Source organism: Dermacentor andersoni, chromosome 3, assembly GCF_023375885.2.
Source record: "Dermacentor andersoni chromosome 3, qqDerAnde1_hic_scaffold, whole genome shotgun sequence".
Taxonomy (NCBI): domain Eukaryota; kingdom Metazoa; phylum Arthropoda; class Arachnida; order Ixodida; family Ixodidae; genus Dermacentor; species Dermacentor andersoni.
Window position 1 is genome coordinate 206,273,283 of NC_092816.1, and position 13,513 is coordinate 206,286,795.

General features: G+C 50.6%; 1 protein-coding gene across 5 annotated transcripts in view; it reads right to left on the minus strand.

Annotated features, from left to right (window-relative positions):
* LOC126524341 (polyamine-transporting ATPase 13A3-like) overlaps positions 1–13,513 on the minus strand; it is a 358,071-nt gene that overhangs the window by 236,919 nt on the left and 107,639 nt on the right. For all 5 annotated transcript variants that reach the window (XM_072287406.1, XM_072287408.1, XM_055067260.2 and 2 more), the window contains one exon: positions 9,214–9,291. In XM_072287406.1, the coding sequence (XP_072143507.1) occupies positions 9,214–9,291 (78 nt within the window). The remainder of the gene's footprint in view (positions 1–9,213; positions 9,292–13,513) is intronic.

The window sequence follows — 13,513 nt, forward strand, 5'->3', positions numbered from 1 at the left end:
CGATTGAACCTGCATTCCTTTGTTGGTGCGTCTGCGTGTATGCAGAGTGGTAGTCAACGTACAGGGTAGTCAACGTGAGTGGTAATCAACGTGAGTGGTAGTCAACGTGGTAGTCAACATATGAAGGTCACTACACGTACTGCATGAACCGGGAAGCTTTTCACGCGTTTAAACCGTCTTTGTAGATTGCCGACAGCTTTGGACAGCGCACCAATACCGACGATCGCATCCCCGCTTACGTTCCACGAGGAGGCATGCAGGAACACAACACTACAGTTGTTTGACCGGAAACGAGCTCACTAGATCGGCGAAAGACCGGCGAGATCACTAGATCGGTTTGCAAAAAACACTCACCAAAGGGCATTCCCAACACGAGGAGATCCCAAGACTTTGCTTTCGTTCGCGTCGAAAGCACTGCTCGCACCAGCATCGTTTGCTTCTTCGAGAGGCCGGCTCTTCGCAATCGGCTCGTACATGTAGGGAGTAACGCCGAACTCCTCAGAAAAACGCAGTCTGTCTAAATTTTCCATTACCGTCTCAGAAAAACAGCACCAAACTACCTGGCACCGCGCTTCATGTGTAGCGGCAGCGGTCGGTGATGATGATAAAAACTTTATTGTACCACCGGATAAGGAGGCCCCTACTCCCCGTCCCCGGCACATAGGCCTTGGGGACGGGGGCCGGAACCTCCGCGATTAGAAGCAAGCAAAGAGGTCTTGACTCTTCGCGGCTTCTTCCGCCAGGCGGATGGCGTGTTGCTGTGGAGTAGGGTCCTCGCTCCGCAGCAGGGCTTCCCAGGCCTCTCTACAATTTATATTTGCTTTAGCCCCTGGTGAGCTAGCGCATTCCCAGATTATGTGATCTAGGTTCCCTCTCGCCCCACAGTGTTTGCACTCATCGTTTTCTCTATCATGCATAACATGGTATGCCCAGACCGGGTTTACGAAGTTCCCAGCTTGCAGGCGCCGCCATGCGACTGCCTCTCTATTGTTTAGACTTTTATCCGGTGGTGGCACCAGTCTCCTGCGTAGCCGATAATTTTCGACAATCTCCGTATAATTTTGCAGACGGTCGTCCATGTTCCGGCAGTCGGGCGGTTCCACAGCCACCCGGAAGTAGAGAGCTCGGGCTAACTCGTGGGCCGCCTCGTTGCCAGGAACGGACGTGTGTGCAGGGGTCCAAATTAGGCTAATTTTTCTGTTCAGCCGTCTACTGGCCAGAACCCTTGCCGCTTCCGGTGAGATCCTGCCCTTTCCAAAATTCCAGATGGCCGTTTTGCTATCGCTAATTATGAAATTTGCTTCCGTTCCCACGCAAGCGAGCGCTATCGCAACTTCTTCAGCCGTTTCCGAGTTGCGGCTTCTAATGGTGGCGGCCGATACGGGGGCACCTCGGCCGTCGACCACCGAGGCGACTGCCGCACCCGACTTGCCACTTGCCGCGTCCACGTACGCAACCGACTAGCTGTCCATTGAATCAAAGCATTTGATTAGTGCTTCTGCTCTTTTTTCCCTCCTCTCCGTGTTGAATATGGGATGCATGTTACGAGGGAGGGGGGGGGGGTGGGAATGATTATATTTTCTCGGCAGTCCAGCGGGATGTTTGTCTTGCCTCGTAGTCCCCTATCTGTTTGCAGGCCTACCATTTCGAGGATAGCTCTGCCCGTGGTCGTTCGGCTTAATCTTTCAAGCTGCGAAATTCTGACAGCCTCGGCTATTTCGTCCCAGGTATTGTGCACTCCCATAGGGAGGAGCTTTTCTGTGGAGGTGGTAATTGGTAAGCCTAAGGCCCTCTTTATGCACCGTCGGATGAGCGAGTCGAGTTTCCTCTTCTCCTCTGACCTGATGTTTAAGAAAGGCGTAGCATAGGACACGCGGCTTATTACTTATGCTTGGGTTAGTTTAAGCAAGCTTCTTTTCTTCAGGCCTCGTCCTTTTAGCGCGACCCTTCTAAATATGCCAAGTGCTTGCGTGGCAAAGCCCTCTAGATTTTTGATTGACCCATCATTATGTCCGTTTTCCTGTATGAAAAGTGCTAGGATTCTGATTTGGTTAACCTTTGGGACTTGTTTCCCCTCTATTTTAATGTCAAATTCCCAGCTACGCTTGCACCGGAGCGACTTTGGGTTGTAGACGAATAACTCCGATTTTTGTGGTGAGCACGAGAGACCCCTACTGGCAGCATAGTCCACGACAGTGTCCGCCGCCGCCTGCAGGCGCTCCTCGATGCTCGCATCGCACCCCTGGTTGGTCCAGAGGGTGATGTCATCCGCATAAATACTGAAATTTAGCCCCTGTATGCTTCTCAGAGCTTCGGGGAGGCCCCTCATCGCCACGTTGAAGAGGAACGGGGACAGAACCGAGCCCTGCGGCGTGCCCCTGCTTCCTAATTTCAGTGTTGGAGATTTAATATCTTGGAACTTCATGCAGGCAGTTCTGTCTGACAGAAAGTCCTTGACATAGTCGAATGTTCGCGCGCCTACCCCGATTTCTTGGAGACCGTGGAGTATCGCTTCATGTTTAACATTATCAAAAGCCTTTGTCAAGTCCAGGCCGAGGATTACCTTGGCGTCTGTAGAACGTGAGTCGATTATGTCATATTTTAGTCGGAGCATCACGTCCTGCGTACACAAGCCCGGTCGGAAACCGATAATCTCGTGCGGCCACAGGTCGTTCTGCTCCATAAAGTGCGTCAGTCTGGTCTGGACTACGCGCTCCATCAATTTCCCCATGCATGAGGTTAGGGAAATGGGTCTTAGATTTTCTAGTTTAGGGGGTTTGCCCGGCTTTGGAATTAGGATCACGTTTGCCATCTTCCACTGGCGTGGCAGGTGGCCTTTAGTCCAAATTTCTTGCATGTACTCCGTCAGAGCGCTGATGGAGGCATCGTCCAGATTTCTTAGAATTTTGTTTGGTATCCCGTCAGGGCCCGGGGCTGATTTGGTTTTTAGTCCCAATATTACTGCCCTGACCTCCGCCTCCGTGATGGGTGCGTCGAGCTCCTCATTGGGAGCTCCGTCGTATTCCGGGAGGGAGGTGCTATGCGTATCGCCAATGTACATGGTGATCAGTTTGTCCATAAATTCCACGTCTGTACCCTCATACGCGTGCCTGGCTTTTGATAATCTAATTCCCGATAGGGTTTTCGAATTAGTCGGATCTAAGAGGTGTCTCAGCAGACCCCACGTTTTGGAAAGGCTCATGCCCCTCTCCATCTCGTCGCATCTGCTGCACCAATTCTGTTCGCATAATTTGATCGCGTAATTTTCAATTTCTTTGTTATGTCTAGCAATCCGCCTTCTATGATGACGGTTCCATTTTTGCTTCTTTAGTCTGCGCTCCATACCACGTTTTGCCTCCCACATGTGAAGCAGTTTGCTATCTATTATTTCCGGGGCATCGTCCCCTTCAATCGTCTTGGTTGCCTCTTCAACGTGACGCGCGATGACCTCCGTCCATTTCTCTATGTTTGTGATTTTCCCTATGGCAGCTTTCTCTCGCTTCTCCCTAAATAATCCCCATGCCGTGATCCTCGGTTGACGCACACGACGCGTCTTCCCCCTTTTTTTAAGGATCGAGGCCAGAACGAAATGATCACTTCCGAAATTGAGCTCCGAGTTTTTCCAATTCAGGTCTGTCATATTTTTTGAGAAGGTCAGGTCAGGGGAGGTGTCTGCGCACACGCTGTTACCCACCCTGGTCGGACAGCTAGGGTCCGTGTGTAGGGTGAGTCCTAGCTCGTGCGCGTCCTCCCATAGCTGCCTACCTTTTGGGTCTTGTTTAGCGTAACCCCATTCCGGATGCGCAGCATTAAAGTCACCTACTATTAGCAAGGGATTAATCCCGGCTGCCTGAATAGCTTTGCGAAAGAGGGCCCTGAATCGCACCTTTCTCTGCTGTGGAGTGCTGTACAAGTTTAATAGGAAGACGCTCGGTTCCTCTTTTCGTCCCGTAATAATTTCCAGAAGCACTGCCTCAATGTCTCTCGAGTTGATTTCGTGCCCGATTGCCGCAATATTCCTCTTAATGAACGTAGTGACGCGAGATTTCTCACCCCTGTCACTTGAAAAAGCTTAGTATCCCGAGAGTTGTGCTGCTTTGCCCGTCTCCTGCAGGGCTATAGCTAGCGGTTTCTCATCTAATAGCGTCAAGTACTGTTGCACTAACGCTCGCTTGCGTTGGAAGCCGCGACAGTTCCACTGCCAGATTACAGACTCACTTTGCGCGCCTCTGGCCATGTTGGAGCTGGTCGAGTTGTTCCTCCGCTTTTAGTTGCCATTGTCCGATGGCTACTAATTCTGCCCTTTGCTTTTGTACTTCACCCGTAAGGGCTTGGATCTGGCTTTGAGTCTGCTGTATTGCTCCCATAATTTGGGCCATGAAAGAATCAAATTTAGCTTCGATTTTGGCTTCTAATCTTTTCTCTAGTGCCACCAACGGATCAACGTCTTCCCCTTTGCGTTTCATTGGGGGTGGTCTAGCCGATTCGATAATCATATTTTCCTCCTCCGGTGCCGCAGGCTGCATGAGAGTCGCAGCCATAGGGACCGGGCGGGTTGGTTTCGATACCAATTTTGGTTGCGCGTTGTGGGTGGAGGGGGACCCCGTGCACGTCTGTGATTTTGATCTATGCAACTCTTGAGTGAGCTTATTAATGACCTCTTTAAGCTCCCCAACCTCTTTCCGTAATTTATCGATCTCCTCATCTTTCTTATCTTTTGCCTGGGAAACCCCGCTGCCAAAGCTTACATTGCTTCGGTCCCTGCTCTGCTTCCGCTTCTTAGTCCATGGATTCGCCGGGTCCCTGGAGCTTGATCTCCCCCTTTGTCTGGATCCGGAGCGGCCCCTGGTGCGGGACCGCGAACGGCCACGCTGCTGGTGCCCTCCGGTGGTCTGCTCCAGCCTCGGAAAGGAGTCGGTTCTGACGCGAAAGTCCTCGTTTCCGCGCCTGACCTTGGAACAACCCCTGGGATTCACCTCGGCAGTCGCTCCGGCTTGCTGCTGCTTTTGAAGTTACTGCTGCTGTAGCATGTTGGTCTTTCGTTCGCACTGCCTCTTCTTCACCTCGTAAGGAACACGGTAGAGTTCTCTGCATTTTCTGTCACCGAGCGGGTGTCCTTCCCACACAGTTGACACTTGGGTTCACATAAATGGTCTTGTGGTGGTTGTTCCATGCCACAGCCACGACACTTCACATTCGCGGGGTCCGGGCAGACGTCCTCGCGGTGTCCGAGCCGCCCGCAGGCGTTACAAACTTCGTACTTCTTGCGGTAGATTACGCAGCGTTGCGCCACAGGCGTAAGCCTCACCCACCGCGGCACCTCTTTGTCTTCGAACAGTATTAAAACTGTCCTCGACGTTCTTCCGAGTCGTCGTACTCCCAGGACCGGGGGATTCCCGTAGATTTGCAACCTTTTCAAGATCTCTGCGTCCGAGAAGGACAAAGGGACTTCATGCACGACGCCTTTTCCGCAGTCCTCCGGCATAGCGACGTACGTCTTCATTTCAATTTTTTCCCCTTCGAACACGAGGAGCTTCAAGTCGGCGTATTTTCGCTTCCTTTCCGCGCTGATGGTAGCGACGAGAATGGAATGTTGCTTCACATTCATCAGGATGACGTCCTCTCCGGCGGCGCCTGGACTGACGCCAGCCTCCCTAAGTATTACGTCTGCCAAATACGCACTTCCGTATTTCATTAGACGTACGAGACCGCCGTGCGGCCTCATGACTACTTTCTCGGCGCCGTCCGGAAGTCGGGCAAATTGCCTTTCAACCGACTTAGCCGCCATCTTCCTCCCTGCGAGCTTCTCGGCGGCTCGCTGCCGTTCCATATGTCGTGCCTCGTTGTTCACTAGGGGGGCCGCTTTTCCTTTCTTCTTTCTAATGTACCATTGTCCCGGCACGTTCAATTCTTCCGGATCGATCTCCGTACCTTCTACGGTCTCCATCATAGTCTTCGAGCTGCGCCTCCACCGCCGCCGCCGCCGGTGGCTTCACGTCGCTATGCCGAGCCTTAGGCTTAGCTCACCATGCAGCGCGTCGAACGCTTCAAGGTCTCAATATCGTGGGAAAACGAGGGCCCACCTTGGAAAAATTGATATCCTCGGTGTCCGTTCGTCGAGTGCTGTTGAATCCAGCTAGAAACCAAGACCGTCGAATACAACTTGTGCTCGAGCGGCCGTTGTCGACGGAGCCCATCGAACGCACGTCTGCTCGAGCGATCGTCGTCCCGGCAGCGGTCGGTTACTAGCGTTGACGTCACGAGGCGCCCGACCAATCACAGGCGGAAACGAGACGCGCGAGCTAGGCGTGTCCGCTGCTCCACTTTTCGTCGAAATAAAATATATTTGAGCTTTCTTTCGCTCAATTTCTATACGATATTCGAATTCGGAGGGTTGAAAACCATTATGTACAGATGTTCACTCATTTTTTTCTGGAAAACCTTTCAGCTTCCCGTTAATGATCTCACCCCTAAGACATCCTCTAACATACATTTCTTCGCAGATGATGGTGTTATCTGCCGGGAAATTAAGAGCACTGATGATACTCTAGCGAACTTAAGGCCTTCTGGATGTACCCTCTCCCCTTGAGCTACGTCATGAATAAGAGGCCCACATAGAAGTTCGGTGCAGCGTGCAACGAAGCTACAAACTGCATACCTGTGTTGAAAATGACACGCGAAAGACTGAGTGGGCGACGACGGCGATAACACTTCGATTAGTTCCGGGAACCCTGGGTTAGAAAAGCCCTGGCATGCTGCGACATGCTTCCGAACGCACTTTTTTTTTTTGGTGGACGTCAACCGCGCATGTGGTCTCTGCGCTTGTGCTGCGATTGTGGCTGTGCGTCCGGCAAGCCTTCATTGCCGCGTAATGTGGATTACGCTTATGCCAGGATATGCTTAATAAGTGCTGCGTGCCCGATTGCTGGAGCAATTAAAAATCGAGGCCGAAAGGTCATGCGTTCATGTTTCCGCAAGATCAGTGCCAGAATATTGGGTGCCAATGTTAAGGCAAAGAAGAGAAAAGCTAGAATTCTGCAGAATAAGGCAGCTGTTTCTTTGTATATAGTTGTACGAATCTTTTGTATTTCCATTGCTAAACTCATTTGATTTGTTGTAAATATGTGGACCGTGGTACTGTATGTAATAATGCCCTGAAAGCGAAATTATTCGTTTAGAGCCTAATCTAGACTGGAATAAATACAGCTGTCCCGAATGTGAAGAAGGGCACACCAGTGATGTTGTCATGAGATATGTGTTATGGTGCAGTGCTAACATTTTGTTGAAGAACGTTTCTGGTCGCATGAACGGCAAACTCTTTGACGCCGACGATAATTTAAGGCAAAGAAGCTACTCTGAAGAAGAGAGCAGCACTGTGGCTTTTCAATGTAAGCGATGCTCTCTGTCATCATTTACCCGAAATTATTTCTCAATCCTAAGGTTGAACCATTTCATTTTTTTTATGGACGGGCTTTTTAATAATGCAGCGCGTAAATAGCTTGCCATAAATAATCTTGGAACACCCTCTGTTCTCTGCGGGCCATCTGCTCAACTATGCCTAAAAAAACAATAACTGCGCTCTGGTTATCCTTGCCCATAAGGGCACGACCCCTTCATTCAACCCGTATCCCCGAGCACGCCGCCGGCCTCTTCTCCGTGACGTGACTCGCCGAGCTCTCAGGCCTTCTCTTGTCTAGGTGTTGTTGCTCCAACGCGGTGTGTGTGACAGCAGCAGCCCACAGCAGCAGCAGGGGGAAAGTCGAAGGAATAGGCAAAGAAAGCTTCGCTTTGAAACAGAAACAGCGCGACACAAGACGAGCGAGTATAGAGCACAGGACAGCGCTCTGTCCTGTACTTTTTACTCGCTTGTCCTCTGTCGCGCTGTTTCGAGTTTAATACCACTGATGAACCAACCAGCCCCTTTGAACACACTGCTAAGGAACAACATGTTACGTTTGTCAACAAGGAGACCGCGACGCAGAGGCCATGGTGTAGATGCGGCGGTAAGGCACGCAGGAATGCGATGCCGCAAGAGCGAAACTTTACCATGGCCGGAGTCCGGCCTGTGTGGGTGTGAGCTTACGCACACTTTGCACCGAGCCCACAACACCTCTAGCCGTGTCGTCTCAGCTATATATCAATCTTCTTTTTCTACTAATGGCGGAAGTTGTCTGTTCGGTTGACGACTCCGGCGTTTCCAGCGTGCCTGGCAACTGCCGGTGCGGTCGGATACGTCATGCCGGAGGCGCTAAGATCGCTAAAATTCTACACTGCACTTTAAACGTGACCTGCAGTGGAGCGGCGATCAGCAGTTGCCGCAGCGCAAGCGCACAAGTGCGCGGCGAGCGACCGTCTTGTTGGTAGTCGAAGACGCAAACTCAGCACGCTTGCATCAGTGAACCCAAACTGTGTGCAGTGCGGCATGCCGCTGGTCAGCCAGGCTAGCGTGCGACGCACTCTGATCCAGCGACTCCGGCGTGAGGTAGGACATGTTCCCACGCAAGCCACGCTGGGCTGTAGAGCGTGCAATTCTTTCCGCGTCCGCGTAACGCCGGACTATAGATCCGCGCCTTTAGCTGGACCACCCCAATGCACTCTTCTTCTCCGAGCGGAGACAGAACGTATCGAAGCTCAGCTCACTGAACGTAGGAAATGAAATAAAGAAAACCGAGTTGACGTGGCGAATACTTCACATTCGCGGGCGCGCAATGGCGTACGCACAGCGCAAGAAGCAGCTACCAGAGTATGCTAACTCCGTCGCTAGCAGACGTGCGGGACCTGTTTGCTGATGCACTTGAATGGCATACAAGCAAAGCTGGCTGCCTGGGCGCTAGCTCTCTGCAGTCTCAATGGCTCCTCACTTCCGGCGAGTGGTGATGGTGGCGCCTTTTTCAGTTCTCGTAGAAGAAACATCGATCTTTGCCAGCGTTTCGTGAAGCACCCGCTCGCACTCCAAGGGTCAAATATTCCACAGAGGCTACTTTATCTCGAAATTATCTGAAACGGAGCTTTTTACAGGGCCTAGAATTGCGTTGCAGTTGGCCCTTGATAACGTCAATCTGTTACGCCTTTCTATATACATGTCCAAGCTATTGCGATGACTGTCGCTTATGGAAACTGCGCGCTCATGCCCCAGACAATCGCCATTGGAGGAAGTCGGTTATTGGGAGAAGCATCACTCCGATGCGGCCATAGAGGCGAAATGACACTTACTGTTCTTCTTGTTCCTCCTTGGAATAGCCTTGAAAACGTTCAAGAAGGTCTGCGCACTTCAACCCCCTGTCCAATCCACTGGAAGCAGGAAAAAAAAAGAAAAATAACAAAAACTATTTTTGTTTCTTGTTACAACACAAAATATTTCACTAATGTAAATGTGCAACATTAGGCCACGTTCCCTGAAAAAAGAAAAATAAACAGGGAAAGAAAAATAAGAGTGAGAGAAGCAAAGCAACCAGTGATACACATTACGCTAGAGATATTATCCACTTTTTGGTGGAGTAACATTGCCACATAGGGCATTCTATTGAAGATTACATTGGATTGCCTTTATTATGACACCGGTTGTTCGACCTTTAATTTAATTGAAACGAATGAAGAATCCCGGCGAGAAAACAAGCATTCCTATAAAATGAGAAAAGCTTTAGTCCGTACTCGAAAGCATGCCACCGCGGTCTTCACCGACCAGCACAGGCGCCCTTACCGGCACGCGGCGATTACTATGAGCTTTAAAACAAGACATTTAGCTGACGATGCTACTACTGTGCTAGGTACGAAACTATTCTATGCAAATTTATTTTTATCTTTGAGTGGTCCACGCGCCTTCCGCCCATAGGGTAATCCGTTGCCACGTCACGCTGAGCAAATGTTAAACATATGAGCGCTCTTCGCCTACTGTTAATTGAGCCTTGCTTCAAGAGCAACAAAGAAAAGGTTGTTACATACCACTTCGAAGCAGCAAAACAAAGATTTGAAATACTTCGTTTTTTATTTCGACTTTGACAATAATTCGACAAATCTTGCGCTCACACAAGGTTCTACTTAACGACAGTCGACAGTGAAATTTGAGGTAATTGACATATCTTCCACTAGTGAAAAAAGACATTTCTTTTTGAATTTTTCAGTTTCGCTTGATTTGGATTGTGTATAACCTACACATAAATATCTTCTATGACCCATGAAAATCGGTTAAGGGCCACAAACCAAAGCATTCAGTCGATTTAGTGGTTGAGGCGAGATAAAGGCCATAGCATCACGTCACACCTGTTTCAGTTCCCGGATCCATGGATGAAACCTCGTTCACCACATTGCAGAGTGTGGTTCAGGCCGCTCACTCGACAAACGTCTGGCCTCTTCGACGAGCAAAGGGCAACGGATGGTGGTCCGGAGCAGACCACCCTTAGTTGCATTCTATATTATATATATATATACAGTGAAGCAGACGCGCGTATGAAGCGGTTTATTGACGTTTCGGCCGGACCCCGGCCGAAACGTCAGTAAACCGCTTCATACGCGCGTCTGCTTCACTGTGAAGATTTACCCGGACCCAGAACTGCTTTCTTTCTGGTATATATATATATATATATATATATATATATATATATATATATATATATATATATATATATATATATATATATATATATTGTTACGTAGGAAGGCGCAGACGAAAAGCTATGTACAAGTATATTTGCAAGAAAATACGCTGCGCTTGGCCAAGAGGCAACAGCCCGCGCTAGCTTCTAATCGTCGTCGTCGTCTTCTTACAGCTGGGCTCTTCGTCATTGGAAATACTATCCCGTAGCACTACCCCCGGCGGCGAAAGCGCCGTTCCGGAGCGACTAAAGGCCGGAGTCTGAAGCAGTGTAGTAGGTCTTGAGCCTACTGACGTGCACGACATCACTAGATGCCAGAGTAGATGACGAGGTTGAGCTCACAGGAGCAATTTCGTACATCACAGTCGTCACCTGGCGCAGCACGCGGTGGGGCCCTGTGTATCGCGAAAGGAGCTTTTCTGAAAGTCCGACTTGACGAGAGGGCGACCACAGGAGCACGAGTGCACCAGGCGAAAACTGTACATCACGGTGGCGGGCGCTGTACCGACGCTGCTGCGTGGTTTGCGAGTCCGTCAGTCGAGCCCGGGCAAGCTGGCGTGCATGGTCGGCGAGGGCGATGGCGTCGCGCGCATATCGGTTGTTGAGATCGGAGCAGGAGGAAGTACCGTGTCAAGGGGCAAGGTCGGTTCGCGACCGTAGAGTAGATAAAATGGAGAAAATCCGGCGTGTCGTGCCGGGAAGAATTATAAGCAAATGTGACGTAAGGAAGGCCAACGTCCCAGTCGTGGAGGTCCTTCGAAACGTACTTGGACAGCATGTCGGTAAGAGTACGGTTTAACCGCTCTGTCAGGCCATTGGTTTGAGGATGGTATGAGGTAGTCAGCTTGTGTTGAATAGAGCAGGAACGCACAATGTTGGCGATAACTTTCGAGAGGGGGTTACGACCACGGTCAGTAAGCAGCTGTCGCGGGGCGCCATGCACTAAGATAATGTCACGCAAGAGAAAGTCCGCGACGTCAGTGGCGCAACTGGTAGGGAGAGCCCGCGTGATAGCGTATCGGGTGGCGTAATCAGTTGTCCATCACGTACACAGAAATGGTTTGCTGTCGTCGAAGTGAAGAGCGGTGTTAATTTATCGTCTTTTCGCTGTTAGGCTTAGAAGCAGTCGAAGTCTGGAAAACGCGGTGACACAGAAGCCACGAGGTGATGGAAGTCGCCGGCGTCACAGTCCGTAGTGCTAAGTGGCATGCGCGAGAGGCAGTCCGCATCAGCGTGTCGTCGACCGCTCTTATAAGAGACGGTGAAGCTGTATTCTTGCAGTCGGAGCGCCCAGCGCGCAAGGCGGCCACAAGGGTCACGAAGATTCACAAGCCAACACAATGAGTGGTGGTCGGTGACCACTGTAAAGGGGCGTCCATACAGGTAAGAACGAAACCGCTGCACCGCAAATATTACCGCGAGGCATTCTTGTTCCGTGACAGTGTAATTCTGCTCGGGCCTACTTAATGAGTGGCTTGCATATGCGAGCACGTGTTCGCGGTCACCGTAGCGTTGAACTAGCATGGCACCAATACCTATGCCACTGGCATCCGTATGGAGTTCCGTCGGAGCCGAAGGACTGAAGTGTTGAAGAACCGGTCGTGACGTCGGCAGGAACTTTAACTGACGAAAAGAAGAGTCGCACTCCGAAGTCCACTCAAAGGGGGCGTCCTTTCGTAGCAGGCATGTCAGCGGATACGCGACGTCGGCGAATTTAGGAATAAATCGGCGGAAATAGGAACAAAGCCCCGGAAAACTGCAGAGATCCTTGACAGAGCGCGGTGCACTGAACGCTTCAACGGCTGCTGTTTTCTGGGGATCAGGGCGGATGCCATCCTTGTCGACGAGGTGCCCAAGCACAAGGGTTTGGCGTTCACCGAAGTGGCATTTCTTAGAGTTTAAAACTATACCAGCGTTTCTGATGCAGTTCAGGACAATATCCAGACGCGAGTTGTGTTCGCTGAAAGTGCGGCCAAAGATGACGACATCGTCGAGGTAGCACATGCATATGTTCCACTTCAAGCCGCGCAGAACAGTGTCCATAAATCTCTCGAAAGTTGCCGGAGCGTTGCACAATCCAAATGGCATCACATTAAATTCGAAGAGCCCATCAGGGGTTACAAAGGCAGTCTTCTCCTTGTCGTCAGAATGCATCGGAATTTGCGAATAGCCGGATCGTAAATCTACTGAGGAAAGGTAAGAGGCGGAATGAAGGCAGTCTATTGCGTCATCAATACGTGGGAGTGGGTACACGTCCTTTTTTGTTACAGCATTGAAACGGCGATAGTCGACGCAAAATCTCCAAGATCCATTTTTTTTTAAGAAGAATCACTGGAGCTGCCCACAGACTCGCTGACTCTTATACGACTCCCTTTTTCATCATTTCGTGCACCTGTTCGTTGATAATCTGGCGCTCTGATGGCGAAACACGATACGGCTCTTGTCTAATCGGATTTGCCGAACCCGTGTTGATGGTATGGCGCGTTCGAGACGCAGGGATTGCAGGTATTTTGTCCTTTTGCGCAAAGTCGAAAACCGAAATGTGCTTCGAAAGCACACCCACTAACGTTCGGCGTTCACTCGTGCTGAGCGATTTGTTTACCATCGACAAAAGGGCCGTTTCCGAACTGTGGCCATCAGGTGCTTAAGGCACATGTGTAAGTTCAGCCACTGATAAGGATGCGTGTTCCCTGGCGAAGGCTAATTTCATGCCGTCTGGTAGTATAACAGGCTCCTTAGAACAGTTTACGGTCCATAAGCCAGTGCGTCCGGCTTTGATCGACACCACACAATGTGGCACCAACACATTCGTCTTCACACAGTTAAAGTGTATCGGTTCTACGGTAGCTTCGAAGCTGTCGGAATCGGCGCCGCCACAGACAAAGGGAACGCAAACGGTAGATGATGCAGGCATGACCGTA